The following is a 21,302-nucleotide window of genomic DNA, read 5'->3' as shown; positions in this document are numbered from 1 at the left end:
TATAAAATTATTAAGAATTAGGACCTAGAATTGCTGGCTTTCTCAGTCAGGGTGGGTGGGGAGGGAGGAAGGGAGAGAATATGGAATTCAAAGCGTTAATGATGAATGTTAAAAAACTGTTTTTGCATGCAACTGGGAAATAAGATGTACAGGCAATGGGGTCTAGAAATCTATTTTGCCCTACAGGAAAATAGAGGGGAGGGGATTAATAGAAGAGAGGACCTGTTGGAAGAAGGGGTGAATGGGGTTACATGCTGTCCTGGGGTGGGGAGACATGGGAAGAAAATTTGAATTCAAATTCTTATGGAAGTGAATGTTGAAAACTGAAAAATAAATTATGTATAAAATGTAAGAAAAAAAAGAATTAGGACCTAAATACCCCTTGACCATCAGATACAATGGAGATCTCATTCTGTGTGTGTGTGTGTGTGTGTGTGTGCGTGTGTGTGTGCATGTGTGTGCTTCTCTCCCACATAGATCATATCACAGATCTGGCCCTACCTTGGCATGATCATGGAGAAGAAACTTAGAGAAAAACTCGAGCCAAAAATCAGAGAAAAGAGCATCCATCTTAAAACGTTCACTTTCACCAAGCTATGCTTTGGACAAAAGGTTGGTGACTTACTTTGCTTAAGTACTGGATTGTTTTCAGACCTCCTCCCTCACCCTTCACCCCACCCATCCCACTGAGAAACAAAGCTTCCAGGATTCCTTAAGGTCCCAAATGCACATTTGGCCACCTTCATTTGTCCATGCATCACTATCTTCTTCCCCACTCCTCTCGGTGCCAGGCTCAGAGTTCCTCGTTGTCCACCTGCTGCAAACATATTTAATTTTGCCATGGAGAGAAGACACCCATCAAGAACAAAAGGAAAGAGGTGGAGAACATCCCATCTATCTTCATTACAACTATTTGATTTTCTAATTTTTACTATGTGCATTGCACTATGGGAGAGATAACCTTGGGCATTATTTTAGTCTTTCTAGTCTGCTTGGCAACTCCAGATTATAAACCGATACTTAGTGTAGAGTATAAATCCAGACTGGCTGGAAAGATATAAATAAAATAAAATAAAATAAATGTACAATGCAATATATAATTTTTCTTCAAACTAAAAGTTTTGACTTCTTCCTTTCCCTTTCTTAGAGCATTTTGTCTGATCTCTCCTTTGCCCCATCACATCACAGACTGACAACTAAAAGGGACTCTAGCAGTCACAGGACCATGTAGGATCACAGATCTGAATCTGGAAGAGGCTTCTGAAGTCATCTAGTCTGACCCACTCATTATACAGATAAGAAAACTGAAGCCCAGAAAGGTCTAAGTGACCTGCTCAAGTTCACACTTGTAAAGTGGTGGAGCAAGGACTTGAGCACAGTTCTTCTGAGTCCAAATCCAAAACTCTTCCTGCTGTTCTACCTTCAGCCTACCTTATATTATACTTTATCTATATACCTATCAGATCTCCCTCTCTAAAATTTAGGTTTCTTAAAGGCAGAGGCTGTCAGTTTTTACCTTTCAATCCCTTAATTCTTTGCACGTGGCATGTTTTTTAATTGGCCCAAATTGCTAAATGTGAGGTCCAGATAATAAGTGCTTGGATACTCAGAGGATAGATGGAGCTCGATGTACTGGCATCGTCAGGGGAGGGAAAGAGAACATGAGCTGAGTTTTGAAAGGTAGATTAGGAAACTGATCAAAAGACAAGTACCAACATTTTAAAGGAGGGAAGAGTTTTACCACTACCTATTTGTTTAAAAACTCAAAAGCAATAAGGCCTCCTTGCTGTTATTGGAGATGACAGAGAACAAAGCAATTTAAACAGAAACAGGCATGTAAGTCTCATTCTGTTACGTCAATTAAACTAGACCAAATAATGGCTTTAGTTTATTCCATACTCCTACCCTACTCTCAACTCATATTATTCTTTTAATTGGGCCTTTTTATAGCAAACATAGAAGCAAGGGTAGATGTGTGGAGGTTCGGGTAAAAGTAAAAGAAGGCAGACGAAGCAAGTGAATGAGATGAAGGGAAATGGAGTTTCTTGACACCCCAGAACCCTCCCCAGAGCAAATCTGGCTCGGTCCTACCCTGCCAGGGGGATAGGAATGGGTTGGAGGAGGGCAAATAGTGGAAAGAGTATAAGATTTTGAGAGAGGAGACCTGAGTTCAAATCCTGAGCACTTTAGCTTATGTGAGCATGAACACACAGCCTCTCTGACTTTAATTTTTTTCATCTATAAAATGAAGATAGTAATCATACTATTATGACATATGGTAGAAGAAGTGACTGGATTTAAATCCCAGCTCTGCCCTTTACTGGTTAAATAGCTCACACAAATCACCACACACACACACACACACACACACACACACACACACACACACACACACACACACACACACACACACACACCCCCACCCCTTCTGCCTCATTTTCCTCATCTGTTAAGTGAAGATATTAGACTAGATCTCTAAGGTTCCTTCCAACTCTAAATTCTGTGACCCTATTGTTGATAAGGAGTAAGGGCTGATAGGGGATGTAGGGGGAAAAAGTGATAGAATGTTAGTTCAAGGAGGTCTGTCCTGTGCCATAAGCAAAGGGCATATGTGAAATTGGGTCTGTTATGGGTTTGGGATGAGTCAAAAGAGTTTGAAAGAGGAATAAAAGAGGAAAACAGAGAAGCTGCTCCAATGTACGTCTACTTGTACTTCAGCTGGTTTGTCGGTGACCTAGGACCATTATTACTTTTATTGCCTTTCCCAATATAATGAACTTTTGGGCTCCATGTGGTTTCCACAGGAGGTACATCTCAGAAACCAAAGCAACAATGACTTCTCCGTTGTTCTTTTTCAGTGCCCCAAGGTCAACGGTGTCAAGGCTCATACCAGTCAGTGCAATCGAAGACGGATCACCCTAGACCTACAGATATGGTAATGTAGCTGGGGGCTCCTGGGAAGGTAGACGTTGTTGTTATTGCTTCATTTCAGTTGGGTCCAAGTCTTCATGACCTCATTTGGGGTTTTCTTGGCAAAGACAGTGGAATGGTTTGCCATTTCCTTCTCCAGTTCATTTTACATGTGAAGAAATGAGGCAAGCAGGATTAAGTGACTTGCCCAGGGTCCCACAGCTAGAAAGTGTCTGATGCCAGATTTAAACCCAGGAAGATGAGTCTTCTTGACTTCTCTCTATTTACTAGTGCCACCTCGATTATGAAAGGCATAGTATTTTACACCAAGTTGAATATCACATGCTTTGCTTTGGCATTAAGAATCTAATAAGCTGATTGAATTGCTTGAAAAAAAGACACCTCTTTCTTCGTCCAGAACACAGTATCTTTGAGGACTGAGGAACAGTGGTTAATCAGATTTGGCATATGAATATGGGGAACTGGAATAGAGATGAACAACTCATCCTAGTAGATAGCTGCTGAAATAATGAGAAAACTTATCCCTTTGACTTAGAATCAGACCCTGGTCCTGAAGCAACAACTCTTCTTCCAGAAAACATATTTAAGAGCAAGAATGGTATAGTTGCTAGAGATCTGGCCTTGGAGAGAGAAAGATTTGGGTTCAGAGGAAATATCCTGGCTATGTAACTAGCTGAGCAAGTGCCCCCAGGCAACAGTCTAAGATTATAAATTGCAGAACACTCTGATCTGCATTGTAACCGGGAGTTTCGTCACCAGGACTTCCCAATACCTATGAGATCACTGGCTCCATCCAAAAAAACAAACCAAAACAAAACAAATCCATCCTTCTGCCGTGTGCTGGGCATTTAGCACTGGAAAGCGGAAACTACCTGGGAGAAAGGGTGGAATTACTCCAAGGAGGTCTTGTGCCAGTGGAGGTGAAGGCAATAATTTCAAGACGTGAAATGAAATAAAGAGATGGAAAAAAAGGAGAGGGATTTGTGGTAGTTGTAGGGAAGAGAGTTGTTTTGTAAAAGGACAATAAATACCTCTTCTCCTATTCCCATATGGCAGAAGGCTCAAATGATGAAAGTGATGGGTAGTATGTTTCTTAGACCTTTGTGTTTGCTGGATTTTTTAAATATGCACACCCTAGGGCAGTGGAAAGCTACAGAAATCCTGAACAATATATCTTCTTTTATTGCTTATGCTTCTTTCCAAACTGTATTCACTTAAGTCCTATGAGCTATCATGGTAATGTGACTGGCAGAGTGATTCTGAAGAGTAGTTGCTATGTATGTTGGCTTTGTCACCCAAGCCAGCAATGTCTCAAGAATCAATTAAAAGGGGAGTTCATTTCAACTAATGAATTTGCACGTATTATTGTAAAAATTCACTAAGGTGCTATGTTTAAAAAGAAGAAGACAGCATAGTGGGATTCATGCAGAAGATGGTACTTGAGTAGGATGTTAGAGATCACCTAGACTGGCCACTTGATTTTACAGATCAGGAAATCAAATGTAAAGTGATTTGTCCAAGGTCACAAGTAGTAAGGAGAAGACCAGGAGCTCCAAAATCATAGACTTTTAATTGGAAGGGATTCCAATAGTCATTTGGTACAGCCATGCCTGAAAAAGAATTTGCTCTACAACCTAACTTATGAGTAGTCACCTAGCCTTTGCCTCAAGATCTCTACTGGGGAGAACCACTAATTTCCGACACAGTATCTTCCATTAGGAGATAGCACTAATGGTCAGGAAGCGATTCCTTACATCAAGCTTAAATTTGTTTCTTCACTTCACCCATTTCTTCTTTGTCCAACCCTAGGCAAACAATCTGTTCCCTCTTCTGGATTATAGCTCTTCAAATACCTGATGATAGAGTAACTGTTATGTCTCCCCTAATCTTTTGTAAGTCAGACCTTCCCAGTCCTTCAACTTCTCCTCATGTGGTATGAAATTGAAGGCCTTCACTATCATGGTTTTCTCTGAGTGCTCGCTAGCTTGTCAGTGAAGTTCCTGAAATGTGCTGCTCTGAACTGAACACACCATGGTCTGGCTAAGGCAGAGTACAGTGGAATTATTGTCTCCGTATTTCTAGAAGCTGTGCCTCTCTTTATGCAGCCTAATACAGTTTCGGGGCAGCTAAGTGGCACAGTGGATAAAGTACCAGGCCGAGAGTCAGGAAGATTCCTCTTCTCGAGTTCCAATTTGGTCTCAGACACTTGCTAGTTGTGTGACCCTGGGCAAATCACTTAACCCTGTTTGCTTCAGTTCCTCATCTGTAAAATGAGCTGGAGAAGGAAATGGCAAACTACTCCAGTATCTTTGCCAAGAAAACTCCAAATGGGATAATGAAGAGTCAGACGTGATTGAATTGACTTTACAACAAAACAGTCAGCTTTAGCTTTCTTTACTCACATACGGTCTCAGATGGAATTTGCAGTCCTAGATATTTTTTAAACTATCTTCCAGCCATGCCTCTCCCACTTTACTTGTGAAGTTGATTTTTGAACCACATAGATAAAAATTTATATTTATTACTATCAAATTTAATCTTATTGGACTTGGCCCAATGTTCTAGCCCCTGAGTAAACAAAGGATAACCTGAGGACCAAATCCAGCTTGCTGCTTGGTTTTTTTGCATGCCCTAGGAGCTAAAAATGTTTGTTACACTTTTAAATATAATTTTAAAATTATTTTCAAATGTGAAAACAATTCTTAGCTCTCAAGCTCTACAAAATTGTATGGCCTATGGGTTGATTTTGTCCCACAGGCCATAGTTTTTCAACCCCTGTTCTAGGCTATCAAGATCTCTTTATGATTCTCTGCCATCCAGTGCTTTTCATAGATAGATAGATAGATAGATAGATAGATAGATAGATAGATAGATAGATAGATAGATAGATAGATAGATAGATAGATAACAGAGTGTTGAACCCAGGTTCTAAATGCAAGAATCTTTCTTCTGTAGCACAATTGTTTTATAATATGGACCTCCATCCCTTCTTCCTCTGTTTTGGCCACTAACTTGTACTGTTTAAAAAGAGTAAGTCAGAGGTTATCTCCTTTTTCCATGTTTTTTTCCTGACATGAAACAGAGAGTTTAGCCCAAAATCTTTGTTAGTTTTCATTCCCTTGACATTGCAGGGATCCCAATGAGAATTGGCATCCTACCCTTATGTAACTGGGTATGTAGATATTAAAAACAAGAATATATTCTCATTCATAATGAATAGAATTAGTATGTTGTGTAAGAGTTACTGTGGCAAATAAGGTTAGTAATAAACTATGAGGAGGTTAAATCCAGGAAGTCTTCCTAGAAGGGATGAAATCTGGATTGTCTTTCAATTAAAAAAAATTCCAAAGGTTCCTAAAACCAACCACTCCCTCATTGGGTGTCACGTTTCCTGCTTTTAGCCCAGGTTCCTAAATAGAGTGCACTTTAGTGGGTGGAAGGAACCAAACTCCTAAAACATGCATATGGAATAAAGTGTTTGATTATTAAACCCATGAGAATGTATGGCTGGGTGGGAATTCCTGATTAGTGAGTACATGGGTGGGGAACCATTAACTATCAAGATAATAGAATTTATAGTTGGAAGACATCTTAGAAGTTGCCTAGCCCAACCTCCCAGAGTCCAGAGTCGTCTTGAACAGGACTCCTGACAGTGAAATACTCTGTATAAGGGTCTCTAGTGAGCCACATAACCTAATAAAGCAGTCCATCCCATTGCTGGACAGCTCCAGTTAGAAAATTTTTTCAAAGATGAAATAAAATCTTCCTCTCTGCAAATTTACTGGTCCTCTCTTTGCTCTTTGGGAGGTACATGGAATAAAATATAAGAAACTTTAACATAAGAATAAAATATGTTATATAACAATAGTTCTTCAGATAATTTAAGACAGAAACCAGATGTCCTCTTGTTAAATACACTTACCTGGTTGAGGTAGTTGGTGGCTCAGTGGATAGAGCACTTGCCTGGAGTCAGGAAGACCTAAGTTCAAGTCTAGTTTTAGATGCTTAGTAGCTGTGTGACCCTAGACAAGTCACTTAAATGCTGCCTGCCTCAGTTGCCCCAGCTTTAAAAATGGGAATAATAATAGCATCTGCTTCCCAAGGTTGTTGTAAGGATCAAATGAGATAATATTTGTAAGGCACTTAGCACAGTGTTTGGTACACAGTAGGAGTTTATTTCATGCTTGTTTTCTTCCCTCCTTCCTTGTTATTTCATTGGTTTCTTATGTGCTATGGTTTCCAGATCTCTCACCATCCTGTCCCATTTCCTTCAGAAGAACCCTTGGCCATCAAATTCGGATATAACGTAGACTATGACTATTTCTATGTTTTATGTACATATATGTGTTATAATATATATAACATATTATATATGTAATACCTGTAACATATATAATTTCTATTTCTATATAAGAGTCTAGACCATTTCTGCAACTTGAAATATGTGTGTATGTGTGTGTTTTAATAATGAACTGGAAAACTAGAAAAAGAGGATTGAAGACTCTGCGTAGAACTACATACCTACTACTTGCAGGTTTTTCTCTTAAAGTGTTAGATTTCATGTGGTAGCACCAACACTGGCCTTTTGTCAGCGTCATCCTCTGGACTCCCCTCTCTTCTCTTTTGTGTAGTGTTACATTTTTCCCTGATGCTCTTTTGTTGCCTGTCTTCACTTTTTCCTTCCCGTGCTTAATCCTTAGTCTTTTAAAGGTGTAGTTTGTTATTGCATCGATCAGCGTTCTTGGGTCTTTCTGAGTTCTTTGTCTCTGAAGTGTTTTGATCATTATATAAATTATTCTGGTTCTGTTCATTTCGCTCTACATCAGTTCGTGCAAGTTTTCCCTATTTTCTCTGACTCTGATTCTGTTGTCCTTTCTTATAGCACAATAAAATTCTCCTTAAATTAACATGTTTTCATCCATTCCCCAGCTAATCTACTGCATGATAAATTCTGTAAATAATGCACCCTTAGTTAGCATTAGCTTAAAAGTCCAAATAGCTTCCAGAAAAGTCTCCCAGCCTGTGGTTTTTATAAATATGTATATACATACATACATATACATGCATACATGTTTTTAACCTTAACACAAAACTTTACAATTATCCTTATCAACTTTAAACTTGGTAGTTTAGATCTAGACTTCCCATTTGTTAAGTTAATTTTGTTTCTGTTACCCAGCTTATCCTTTACTACTTTGTGAATTTAATGAAGATGCTTTGTATGTCTTCATCAGATCATAAACTTAGAGACAGAAGGGACCTCAGAGGTCATCCAATGCAACTACCTGATTTCAGAGTTGGAGAAACTGAGGACTAGAAAAGTTAGATGCTTTGCCCAAGATCACACATATAGCAGCGACAAGATCTGAACCCAAGTTTTCTGACTTCAAATCTAGCACCCCTTTTCATCTAAGTCTTTGATAAAGATTTTGAATAAGACAAGTTGAAAGATAGACTGTTGTTGTTCACTTGTATGACCCCATTTGAGGTTTTCTTGGCAAATATACTGCAGTGGTTTGCCATTTCCTTCTCCAGCTTAATTTGCAGATTGAGTAACTGAGGCAAACAGGGTTAAGTGACTTGCCCAGGGTCACACAACTAGTAAGTGTCTAAGGCCAGATTTGAACTTAGAAACAGGAATCTTCCTAACTCCAGACCCAACACTATCCACTGTGTCACCTAGCTGCTCAAAGGTAGGGACCTGCTGTGTGACACTAAACAATTAATAAATATTTTTTGGAATTCAAACAGCTGTGGGTCCACCTATTAGTTTAATCACCCAACCTATATTTCACTATCTTACCTGAAAGAATATTACGAGAGTCTGTAAAATACTTTGTTGAAATCAAACTATCGTATATCTATAACTTTCCACTAATTATAGTACTTACTTAAGGGGTCTATGACTTTAATGAGAGGAGTATACCCCTTACAGATGAAGACCTCAAGTCCTACTCATCTTCATAGATAGTTTCATCAATTATTTTGCCAGAAAAAAATCTGTCACCTGGTTGTCAACCTTCTGGTGATGAACATCTCCAAACTTCTCTGGGCTAGTCTTTGGGCCAGTGAGCACACAGTCTATTACCAGACCCACCCTTGAAGCCTTTCCAGTTTTGTAGGATCTATCAAGTTAGTGCTCTTTAAGAACCAAGGGCTATCATGAGGTATAGGCTAGGATTTTAATGGAGGACCAATTTATTAACCCTGACCCCAAAATCAATTCAGTTTAATATGATTTGTTTTAGTGAACCTGCGTTGACATGTGGTGACCAGTTCAGTTTTTTTTCCCCTATAAGACCATATTCTCTTCCTCTTCTTGAGAGGATCTTGCTGGGGATCATTGCCAAGCTTTCTAGGATGTGGTTTCTGGGCACCAATTTTTTTCTCTTCTTCACAATTAATTCAGAACTTAACTAAGATTACAGATAGTTTCTTTTGCACAATAGGGAATATTTTTGTCTGAACCTCAAGCCTTGAATTCCTGTAGAGCTGAATGCATTTTTATTATACTTCCCATCCCAGACTTAAGTTCTCTCTTTATGGAATTTTTTCTGTCAATCATAGGACAAAGTTCATTCTCCTTGCTAGTTCTTGTTTGAGCTATGGCTTTTGTCAGTCAAAGAGCTTTATTAACCACCTTCTATGTGACAGGCACTGTACTGGGGATACAAAGAAAGGGCGACAAAACCAGTTTTTACTCCCAAGGAGCTCCCCCCTCCCCTTTTTCCTTTCCTTTAGCTTTTTTATATGTCTCAGTTCATTCTGAAGTTTACGTCCGTGATAGGTCACTCCATTTCCATTTCTTGCAACAACATTTATTTTCTCATCTATTTCCATATATGTTTGTCTGCTTTCTTGGATTTGCTTATTTTCCCCATCAAAAAGCATATTGTCCTGAAACCAAGAGCTGTCTTCTCCATGACACCCAGAACTTTTTTGAGCACTTAGCCTTGTTGCTGATTCTTATGAGTGAGTGTACAAGTGAAGGCTGTCTTAAAAAAATTTGAAAAACAGAGCAGTGTAATGATCATGGCGTGGCAGTGAAGGAGGGGTTGCTCTCGTGAAAGTGGTTGGGTGTTAGAAAGCCAAGTATATATACCCTTAAGGTCTACAAAATCCTTCTCTATAATAACTCTGTGAGATGGGTAGTGCAAGTATTATTCCCATTTTCAGATGAGACACTGAGGCTTCAGAGAAGTTAGGGATCATGAATCATGCAGCAAGTAAGTATTGGAGTTGGAACTTGAACTAGGTCTGTTGACTCCAAGACCAGTATCATTATTGGTTGGGTCTATTATTTGCCACTTTCATTCACTCTTCAAAGAAGTGGGATTTTATTTTATGTAATATTCTGTCATTTAACTTTAAGGCTAAATGGGACTTCAGAGGTCTTCTAGGGCAACCCCCTTTCATAGCATTTCTGACAGGTGGTCGTAACTCAGAGTAGGCAGGCTCAGTGATAAGGTAAAACTCCCTATCATTGGAAATCATAGGTGTTTACAGGTCCTTTTAAAAGTCTGTCTCTGAGGACCATGATCCATCTAAACATGTCACATGCTCACTTAACCCATCCATTCATTCACTAGCGAATGGGTCATTGAAAGGTGAATTTTTAGCCACAGAAAAGTTTTTCCCATGTTAACATCACCAGCAACTCGTGCCAGGCTGAGAAAGGAACACAGTATAGGAAAATTAAGTTTTTAGACCATCATCATCAGCTCCAAATGCCTTTTGCTAGACATCTAGGTGTGCGGTGTTGTGCAGGACTACACAAAGCCAGGAACACAGAGAAGCTACACTCTAATACAGAAATATTGACACAGAGAGGACAATTCAGGTCATGAATTAAATGCACAAACAATCCAGGTGCTTATACTGAGTGTTAGAGTGATGGTGCACTGAATAGGAAACTGAAGGAAGAGGAATATAGGCCCTTGAGAGCAGGTACCTTATTTCTTTGTTTGAAAATAATCATTTTGTATGGATATGTTTTTCTTTTTACTTTACCACCATTTCTGACTATATCCCTCCCTCTTCTTCCTCCCAATTAAGTCATCCCCTATAACAAATAATTTTTTTAAAAAAGTGGAAAGGAAGCAGTTCAGTAAAACAAACCAACATATCCCCTGAAACTAACAATGTTCCACACCCTAATCCCCTACCACTGGAAAAGAGGGAGGGAGATAGCACTTTCATTCATGCTTCAAAGAAGCAGGATTTTATTTTATGTAATATTTCTATCATTCAATTTTATATCTGGGTGGGACATCAAAGGCCCCGTTTATGTTTTTTGTTAGGAAAGAGAGTCTTTTTCTATTTTCTGCTTCCCTTGTGATACAAAAAGGGACCTCATCTCAGCCCAGCACACAGCCCCTTCCATACATTCCTTCAGAGTTTCTTTCTAATCTTATAGTTTCCCCCCTTTACAAAACAATCCACCTTAATTCTTTTAAGCTACTTTCTGCTGGAGAGTTTTGAGGAGTTTTGGTTTCTAGGAATCTGTTTGTATTAATAATAGGTAAGAGATAGTCTAGCACTCTAATTAATGTTCATCTTAATATCGTCAATGTATATTCCAATGAAGACTTCTCTGAGAGTTTTGCCTAGCACCTTAATCCTGGTATAATGTATGAAGTGGTGCTGAATTTTCTGGTTCCTGGTGTAGTCCTGTGTTGACCATTAATTGTCGAATTCCTTTACAACATTATAATTATAAGAATGGTGAACCTGATTTCCTGTACAAACATTGACACAGTATCTTGGTAATTATGCTATTATATAAATAATATATATGGATTACAACTATTTTTGCATAGCTTTGTAATATAGCCTATTCTGTATTAACTTCTTCCTGATTTTAGGATCTGTTACAAATACAACCTGTTCTATCTAGTTCTTATTGTGGCTTCTCTGACTCTCTACTAGTGTATGTGGGGCCCCCTTCTCAGACTGGGTCTTTCCTGGTTCTTGTGAAGTCAGTGAAGTCCATTTTACTGGACCACATATGCAGAGCCTCTCATCTGCCAATTTTATCACTCTTCCAAGTTACCCATGAATCAATCACCCAGACACCTACTCAGTAGGCTTTGTTCAGCTTTTTTGTGTATCATGATATTTAGCCTAGGAGGTTGAGGAGCAAAGGGCAAAGGAGAGGAATGAAGGAGGAAGAGATGGGGAGAGACAGAGAAATTGAGAGAATTTGTTAAATGTTTATACTGTGCTAAAGGTTGGGATATAAATACAAGCAATCAAAATAGTCCCTGCCCTCAAGAAGCTTAGGAAACTGAAGGTGGGGGCAGTGTATGGAAAGCATCATGGAAGGAGGGGTGTGCTGGAGCCAGTTCACACTGTCTTAAATTTTCAGTACAAGCACTTAAACTTCAGAAATCAGTAAATTCTATGACTCAGGCTTTGATTTATTGGGTTTTTTGATTGTCTAGACTTAAGAAAACGATGAAGGAAATTCTAATAATTCACATTAAATGTAGAATTATGCCATATATATTTTTTCCAGAGAGCTAGTTATTAAACATTTATCAGTATAATGATGCATGGAGTCTGGATCCCAGCAAGATAAGGCAAAAGCTCATCTATCAAAGCTGAAGGGCCCAGTGGCAGAACCCAAGTGACTGCTAGGGAAGAGGAGGTGGAGGTGATAGTCTGAGTAGAGAAGGCACGGGTGAGACCAAGACCCTAGGAAATAAAGGCAAAATCATGCCTATCAGAGCTAAGGAACCTGGGGCAGAGTCCAAAGTTCCCAGTGGGGAAAAGGTGAGGTACTGAAGGTAAAGAAGGTATAAGAATAAAATCTTGAAACAGGAAAAAAGAAAAAGGAAGTGGGGATGGGACTTAGTAACTGCCCTCAAGTATCTGAAGGATTGTCATATAAAAGAGGGGTTGAACTTGTTTTGCTTAGTCCTAAAGCACAGCAGTTGGAGCAATGGTTAGAAGGCTCAGAGAGGCAGGTTTAGGCTTGATGTAAGGAAAAATTTCTTAAAATTAGAGCCAATGAGTATTCTATCACAGGTGATTTTCAGGCGAGAGACTAGATCACATCTAGATTGCCTGATCTGAAGTCCTTTCCCAGCTCTGGGATTCTGGGATTCCATGGAACTAGAGCAAAACAGCCTGTGTAGTCACTGGGGTTAATGCCATGTGTTCCTCCTTCTTCCCTTTCAGCTATATAGGAGACTGCGAAATCAGTGTGGAGTTACAAAAAATGCCTGCTGGGGTAAATGGTATACAGGTAAGTGTTTTCTTGGGGAGCAAGGGAGGGAGTAAGAGAACAGAGAAGGGAGTGGAGGACTCAAGTTAAAGTGAGAAAGAGAGAGAGTTTGGTTATGTAGAGAGAGGAAACGTTTTGAGGATCATATTGGGTTTGGCTCATAGAGAAGATTTTCAGAGTCCAATTGAGGATGAGGAAATGTTCACATTTGTTGAAGTCTGACAAATTCCTAACTAAAAACAAAATTTTAAATAGTCCACTTAGGAGAAACATTTACCGTCCATGGAACTAGTAGGGGAGAATACTTTTGGAGGGGAAATGACAGATTAGTTAGAAAGGAAGGTAAGAGAAGGAGGAAGTATGAAAACCCAATGCAAGGAGAGAAGGAAACTTGCAAAGCAAGGACCCAATAGACAATGGAATAAAAAGCAGAGGATAGTCTTGCAGTGTTTCTGAATCTCTGTGTCAAGTTTTGGGTTGAAGCTGCTTTCCTGGGGCATCAGGATCCAGGGGAAGACATGAGGGTTAGAAGTAGGGAGAAGAATGGGAGAGGAGTAGATGTGACTTGGTAAAATTTCTGCACCCTCCTTTCATTTGATGACCTCATGGGATTCAGCATCAACATTCACATCCATTCATGGACACAGTCCATAGGATAGGGGGCAAATGACTTTAGATGAGTCATTATGTAGTAAGAGAGAAGCAAGAATTATGCCAGTATAAGACTTGTAGATTGATCAATGGAGGATAAGACTGGCTAAGTTTGCAGAGGATGATAGTTGAAGGCTGGAGATTGTCTGATGATGGTCTAAAGTGAGGGTCCAGGGCCCAGGTCTTAAACTCACTGGAGGTTTGTTTTTTGTGTGTCATAGTTACAGGGCACTCTACGTGTGATCCTAGAACCTCTCCTTTTTGATAAGCCATTTGTGGGAGCTGTGACTGTATTTTTCCTTCAAAAGCCTGTAAGTATGAGATTGGAGGGTGGGGTGTGAATAGATAACTGAACTTTGGAAAGGGACCTCAGGATTATCTTTAAAGTGCTACATTTGTTGAGTACCTACTATATGCTAGACCTTGGAGAATACAAATAGGAGAATTACATTAATATCTGGGTCTTCATTTACTCACTGCAAAAATAAGGGTATTGAATGAATGGATGGATGGATGAATGAATGAAGGAATGAAGGAATGAATGAGTGAATGAATGAATGAAGCATTTATCTAGCGTTTACTATGTGCCAAACATATACTAAGCCCTGGGGTTACAAGTAGAAAAAGTAAAACATTCCGTGATCTCAAGGAGCTCACACTCTAATTGGAAAAGATCACACATCAAAGAAAGCTAAGCTGTAGAGCAGAGGAAATAGCCCATAAGTTACAAGGATGCATCAGTGGGGTGAATGGCAAGGCCCAGACAGAGGGCCTTAGGATACCTCAGGAGCTAAGACAACATTGTTGAGAGCCTGCAAAGCCTAGAAGAAGGGCAGACAGGAAGGCCTGGAGGTCCTCCCTCTCATCAGAAGAAATGGAGTTGTTGACTGCCATCTCTTCTAAGCCCTGTGAACAGTCATGCAGCCAGCTCCAAGAAGGAAGGCAAGAGTGTAACTTTTCTTCCATGGTGGCCATTTTCCCATCAGCTGGCAGGAAAGTTCAGAAGTTCATGCTGATCAGACCACATCTACAGTATTAGATTCTGGACATCCGCTTGTAAGTAGGACACTGACAAGCTCAGGTAGGTTCAGAGAAAGGCAATCAGAATAGCGAAGAGTCTTATAGTCACACTAGATAAGAATTATTTGAAGGAGTTAGGTGTAATTAGCCTGAAGAAAAGAAGACTTAAAGAAAATGTGACCTTTGGGTGAATGCCATGTGAAAGATATGGGAACTTCTGTATTGCAATCGGTTGCAGAATTAGGACCAGAGGATTATAGTAAAGCAGATGTCAGCATAAGGGACAGTTTTAATAGAGATTTCCAAAATGGAATATCCTTCCTGGGAACTGCCTTCTCAGGTAGTAAGCTCCTTGTCACCAGACATGTTTGAGCAGGGACCATATGACCTCTTGTCCAAGACATAGTATATATGGCAGGTATTAGGTATCAAATGAGATAACATTTGTAAAGCACTTATCATGGTGCCTAGTGCATAGTAGGTGCTATATAAATTCTAGCTATATATTGTTGTCATTATGGAATTGAACGGGTCCTTTTCAACTCTGAGATTCCATGACTCTAGGCATGACATGTTTCTTGTCCTGGAGGACCTTATAAAACTAAAGAAAGTGAAACATACTCGACTTGTCCTCTTCTGCCCTGTACTTTCGGAGGGGAGGGTGCTGATGGGGTCTGACCCTAGAGAATTACACTCAGGACATAGAGGGTAGGAAAAGAATAGCAGGAGAGAAATATGGGTTAGGTCTAGCAAGCATGTTGACCTTTGAATATCAAGGGGGTTCAACAGGGGCACGATCAAAATTGCCCTCCAGCTTTTGGAAAGGGGATGGGAATGTGGTTCCCTGCCCCCCATCAGCTCAGTTGATGAGGTCTTAGAATGTAGTCACTCCCTTCTAAACATCTACTGAGTCACCAGCAATTCCTGCTCAGCGGCCAGTAAGGGGACTGTTTCATCAACTCAAAGTGCCAGGCCTCTCTAGCTCTGAGACACACATGGCCTGAATCAGAGAGGGAGTTTATCATCTCTGATCTGTACAAGTGACGAATCACACATCTGGTCAGCTATAAGCAGGAGGGCCACTTTCTGTAGGAGTCGGGGTCTGTTACATGCATGCTGGAATGTTGGAAGGCTCCCTATCCTGGGACGTACTGCTAATGAGACAGTACCTCATGTTTTAAAGCATTCTTGCACTGCCACCCCTTCAACATCTGCCTTTTCCTGTGTGTGGTAGACAGGCAGCATCAGACAAGAGCTAGGCTTATTGACTGTACTTCCTATATAAAATAGAGCTGTCCAGGAGGGGAGATCCATAGGAAGGGAATGATCTGGGCAGAGAAGAACCAGAAGAGACTCATGGGAGCAGGAAATGGTTATTCCAGCCTGTACTCAGGGGAAGCAAGAGTGAAAAATTGGAGATTTAGAGAGTGGGGAGGAAAATAAAGAGATTGGCTTCATATGCCACACCTTCATGTAGAAACATAGCAATTCATTCTCCTCCACATGTTGAGACTGTACACCCTTTATAAAGAGAGAGTGGATGAAAACACATCTATGAAGTGTCTCCTGTTTGCCACGCACCATGGTAAGCACTGCGGATAAAATACAATGTCAGTACTGAAGGTGAGATTCTCTCTCATTCTTTAGGACCAAAGGACTAACTTGGAACATTCAAGTTTTGTATCTGATGTTCCACCTCTTTCCATGTTGGTTTGTTATTTTGCCTGCCTCAGTATTTCCCTCAGCTCACTGAATAGTCTTCTCTCTTCATTGTGTAATGTGACTGGTTTCTTCTCTGGTCTCTTACAGCACCTGCAGATAAACTGGACAGGCCTGATGAACCTCCTTGATGCTCCAGGCATCAAGTAAGTGCCGTTGTCCTTGGACAGAGCTACTTTTCCCAGGGTCAGGAGGTAGCACACAATAACTGTCACTACTCAGGCTAGTTAATGCAGAGTTGTTCTCCAGTGCTTCCCCCTTCATCCCCACCTCATATTCTCCCTTGTGCCAACTTTCAGCATTAGAGTGATGGCAAACCTGGTCACCTCGCATCAAGTCCAGCTGTTTGGCTCTATAGCATCTTGATATTTTATCTTCAAGTCAACACTGACTGCCCTGGTCCTGCCCCTGGAGGGAACAGGCTGTCTGGCTAGTTCTCACAGACATCTTTCCATGTAGCCAGCCAGCAATTGTACTCATCTCCACTCAAGGAGATCAGTGTAAGCCTCACATTGGGGAGTCAGGAGTCAGGAGGACCTGAGTTCAAATCTGGCCTCAGACACTTACTAGCTGTATGACCCTGGGAAAGTAATTCAGCCTTGTTTGCCTCAGTTTCTTCATCTGTAAAATGTACTGGAGAAGAAAATGGCCAACTACTCCAGTATCTTTGCCAAGAAAATCCCAAATGGGGTCACTAAGAGTCAGACGCAAGTGAAAAACAACTGAACAGCAGTAAAACCATAGAAGGACAGATTTAGAGTTGAATGACACCTTCTTGGTCTTTAAGTCCTACTCTCTCCTTCTGAAGATTAAGAAATTTAAGAAAGAAACAAAAAGAAATTGAATGACTTGTCTGGGGTCATCCAACTAGTAAATGTCTGAGAGAGGATTCAAACAGAGGTTTTCCTAACCCTAAATCCAGCATTTAATCCACTACCTCATACTGTTTTATAGTCCAGCTTGGACTCCTGCTTACTTGGTTGGAAATAACTTTTTAAAAAAAACTACAGATTTTCTATAGTGGCAATCTCTACAGAAAAACAGGAAAGTAGTATTGCATAGTAGGGGAAAGCATAGGATTTAGTGTCAAAATACTTGAGTTTAAGTCAGCAAGCATTTATTAGTCACCTACTGTGTGCTGACACTCTGCAAAGCACTGAGTTCCATCCTAGCTTTCTATTCTTATTTGTAAAATGAGAGATCGGGATAAAATGATCTTTCAACTTATTGCCAACCCTATATCTTACCATTTCTTGAGGTTACAGATCTTAAAATAAGCATGAAGAGCTCTCACCTGCACTGTCCTAAAAGAGGGCTACAGGATCAGGTCTCTGGAGGTGACTTTTGCCTCTGATTCTATGACTGATTCTTGGAGACTGAGAAAAGTCAGAGTGAAAAAACAGCCCCCCATTCCCTTATTTCTTCATATGAGAGATAAATACATCTAACTCTCCCCACTCCCATTCCCCCCCCAGAACGTCAGCCCTGAGCACCCACCCACTGTGTAAACAGTTTGATATTGGATATCGTGAAGGGGTCGAGAGAACGGAGGAAGCATGGGCCCTGTTCTCAAGGATCTCCGTGTCTAATAGGGGAGATGTGGTCTCTGCTTGCTCACCACAAACATATGTAAGGACATAAGGGATGACACTACACAATGGGGTTGGTGCAGGGGAGAGAGATACTGGAGTAATGGCTTCCCTAGGAAACCGCCACTATAAAAAATCGTCATTGAATAGCTGCCACCCTCAGACTCTCCCTTGGGAGCTAAATAAAAAAATATTTACTGCTTGATAGAAGCTGAGTAACCATTTAATATAAACATACCTCTCCAGGAAATACAGGTTAGACCAGAACAGGGTGGAATTTGCTTACCCAGTGCTAGCTACAAATTCCAGCCTTCCCTTGGACTGGTTCCCAGTTGTGGTTTAGGAAGCACCTTGTTGGTCAGTGAGAGTAAGAGGGATTTAGGTCCTCACTGGCTTTTTAACTTTTTAAGTTCATGTGAACAGCCTGCCCTAGTGGGACATCTAGCATTATGGATAGTTTGTCTTCTGAGCCGCAGTTCATGGTGACCAGAATAATTTCTTCTTGGTCTGAGCAACTCTACCACGTGACTCCTATAACAGGGCAGGATCTGAATGCCATTCTGTTTCTTCAGAGATCCTGTTCTGGGTCAACACCCCTCATAAGCCTCTCTCTGCATCATGATTTGTTCAACTCTGCCCTATGATTTCATGCATGTTACCCTTTGACCAGTGTGCTCTAGGTTTAATAGGGTGGGGTTGGGCAAAGGGAGGATTAGAGAGGATGGTGATGGATGCTTATTTAATGCAGTGAGAAATGGCCTTACTCTTTCAGTGAGAATCCACAGAGATAGTTCAGGTAGGAAGAGACCCAGGGTTACCTACCTTATAGAAAATTATCATCCCTAAGGGCTATGAGGTGGGAGATGTGAATGAGAATGCCATGCCATATTCAATGAGGGGAAAGGTACCTACTATTTCAGGGAGTCTGAGTCTGGAGAAGAAAAAGAAAACAAAGCTATTTAGATACTGTATTGCCACCTGACTCTGCCCCTCCAAATTGCCACCCTTCCCTCTACTGTCGTCCTCCTTTCCGCCCCAAAAAAATCACTTACTGGATCCCTTGCCTAAATTCTTTGGTCTGTTTTACCTGGTACAGTGGGGAAAATGCTGGATTTGAACCTAGGCTTGAATCCTGGCCCTGATTTTCACTACCTTAGTGATACTAGGCAAATCATTTATTCTCTCTGGGCCTCAGTTTCCTCACTTGTAAAATGAAAGAGTTGGATTAAGTGGCCTCAGACGTCCCTTCCAGCCCTAAGTTTATGATCTTATGGTTCTATACCCAGTGTGTAAATCCTTTAGCTATATTATTCTCATCCTTGAGGGTACAACTGAATTGTAGCAAAGTTCTGAGCCTTCTAAATTTCACCTTGCTCCTAGGGGTTTCCATGGGGCTTGGCTTCTATGTTATGCATATTCACTATTTGCATTTAGGTGTGCACATATATATATTTATTAAAAGCATGCGTATATGTGTACACGATGCCAAGGACCTCCACAGTTCATATTCATTCTTCTACAGTGCATTGGCGTGAATCAGACCAGGTTTTGGGGAGGGAAGATGTTTAGAACTGGATGAGATCTTCAAGGTGATTCAAGGTAATTTTTCAAGTTAGGAAACTGAGGCCTACCTCCTAAAGTTAAATTACTTGCCAGGGGTCACAAGGCTAGTTATATGGAGGCATGGGGAATGTTAGAGTAAATTTTCCTGAGGCATCTGTCTTAATATTGGACTTCTACCTAAAACTACCTAAAACCACCTAAAACTTAAAGTTGCTTTTGAACAATCTCTTATATAACTTTCATGTTCTTAATGTAAGTCATTATGAATATATATAGTTCATTATCTATAGTGGATTGAGGGAGCAAATTGGAAAAATTCAAAACATTTCTATTTCACTTTGAAAATTAATCTGATGCCATGTGAAGCAGTACATGCCTATAACCTCAGCTACCCAGGAGGCAGAGGCTAGTAAATCTCTGAGCTGCAGCGAGTGATATGTCATTTGGATATCTGAATATGTTCAGCATTAATATTATGAGTCCCTAAGAGCAAGGGGCCACCTGGTTACCTAAGAAGAAGCAAACCTGCCCAGGTAGAGAGGGAAGCAGGTTAAAATCTCCCATGCTAATTAGTGGTGGGATGGGCCCTTGAGTAGGTTCTACATTTTCAGACCAGATGAGATAAGGGAGAACTAGTTTTTGCTTTTTTTTTTTTTTTTTAAGGGAAGAGAAGGGAAATGGAAAGGAAAAGAAAAAAAGAAGAAAAGAGGAAAGAAAAAAGTTAACCATCCCTACAAGTACACAAAACCCTTACTCTTTCCTCTGGTGCCCTGATGTCCTCCTTTGTCTGGCCCTTTTGATTGAGCAGCTAGCTGTCTCCCTTTGGGACCAGAGGTCACAGGGCATCATGAATAATCCACAATTACAGATAACCACAAATCAATTTCATAATCATGACAGCAGTGAGTGTATTTTGTTTGTAATTCAGAGGGCCGGAGAGTGTGTGGTATTGAAATAGAAGAAGTCTACCATCTTTGATGGGCATGACATCACCATCACAGCCTATGTTCTTATTGCCCCACAGTGAAGTGTCGGACAGCATGTTTGAAGACCTCATCGCTGCACACCTTGTGCTGCCAAACAGAGTGACGGTCCCTGTGAAGAAAGGGTTGAACATAAACAACCTTCGGTTCCCGCTACCCTGTGTGAGTACCCAATTCAGGCTTTACAGAGAGAGGGGAAGGAGACATCAGGCCAAACCATGTTTGGCACAGGGCTGAACACATAGTGGGTACTCAGTCCATGATGTTGTCTGGGTTAGTGTTAGAGGAAGCTGAATATGGTTGCTCCATGTGTAAACTGGGACAGTTCCCATTTTTTTCCTTCCTTCATGCAAGGAATGTTGCAATTAATATAAGACAATGGAGGAGAAAAGTTCCTTCCCAAGAAAGGAAAAGTCCTTTTTTTTAATTTCATCACTTTTTTTTCTTCTTATATCACCTTTATTTCCCAGAATTCCTTCCATTTTTTCTTACCTTGAGAGCCACCTGTTGTAATGAAAAATGGATAAACAGAGAACAAAAAGCAGTAGAGCATAACTAACCAGACACATCAACTGCATCTCACAGTGTGTCCAGTGTTCCATACCCATAGTCCCCCAC

The 21,302-nt window shown here is 40.5% G+C and overlaps 1 protein-coding gene across 2 annotated transcripts in view; it reads left to right on the top strand.

Annotated features, from left to right (window-relative positions):
- The window catches only part of ESYT3 (extended synaptotagmin 3), a 94,661-nt gene that overhangs the window by 33,507 nt on the left and 39,852 nt on the right, over positions 1-21,302 (top strand). For both annotated transcript variants that reach the window (XM_072613537.1, XM_072613538.1), the window contains exons 3-8: positions 478-612; positions 2,859-2,935; positions 13,114-13,180; positions 14,032-14,121; positions 16,640-16,695; positions 20,726-20,846. In XM_072613537.1, the coding sequence (XP_072469638.1) occupies positions 478-612; positions 2,859-2,935; positions 13,114-13,180; positions 14,032-14,121; positions 16,640-16,695; positions 20,726-20,846 (546 nt within the window). The remainder of the gene's footprint in view (positions 1-477; positions 613-2,858; positions 2,936-13,113; positions 13,181-14,031; positions 14,122-16,639; positions 16,696-20,725; positions 20,847-21,302) is intronic.

This window comes from Notamacropus eugenii, chromosome 5, assembly GCF_028372415.1.
Source record: "Notamacropus eugenii isolate mMacEug1 chromosome 5, mMacEug1.pri_v2, whole genome shotgun sequence".
Lineage (NCBI taxonomy): Eukaryota > Metazoa > Chordata > Mammalia > Diprotodontia > Macropodidae > Notamacropus > Notamacropus eugenii.
Note: the sequence above shows the minus strand (reverse complement) of the source record. Positions and strands in the feature narration are given on the sequence as shown.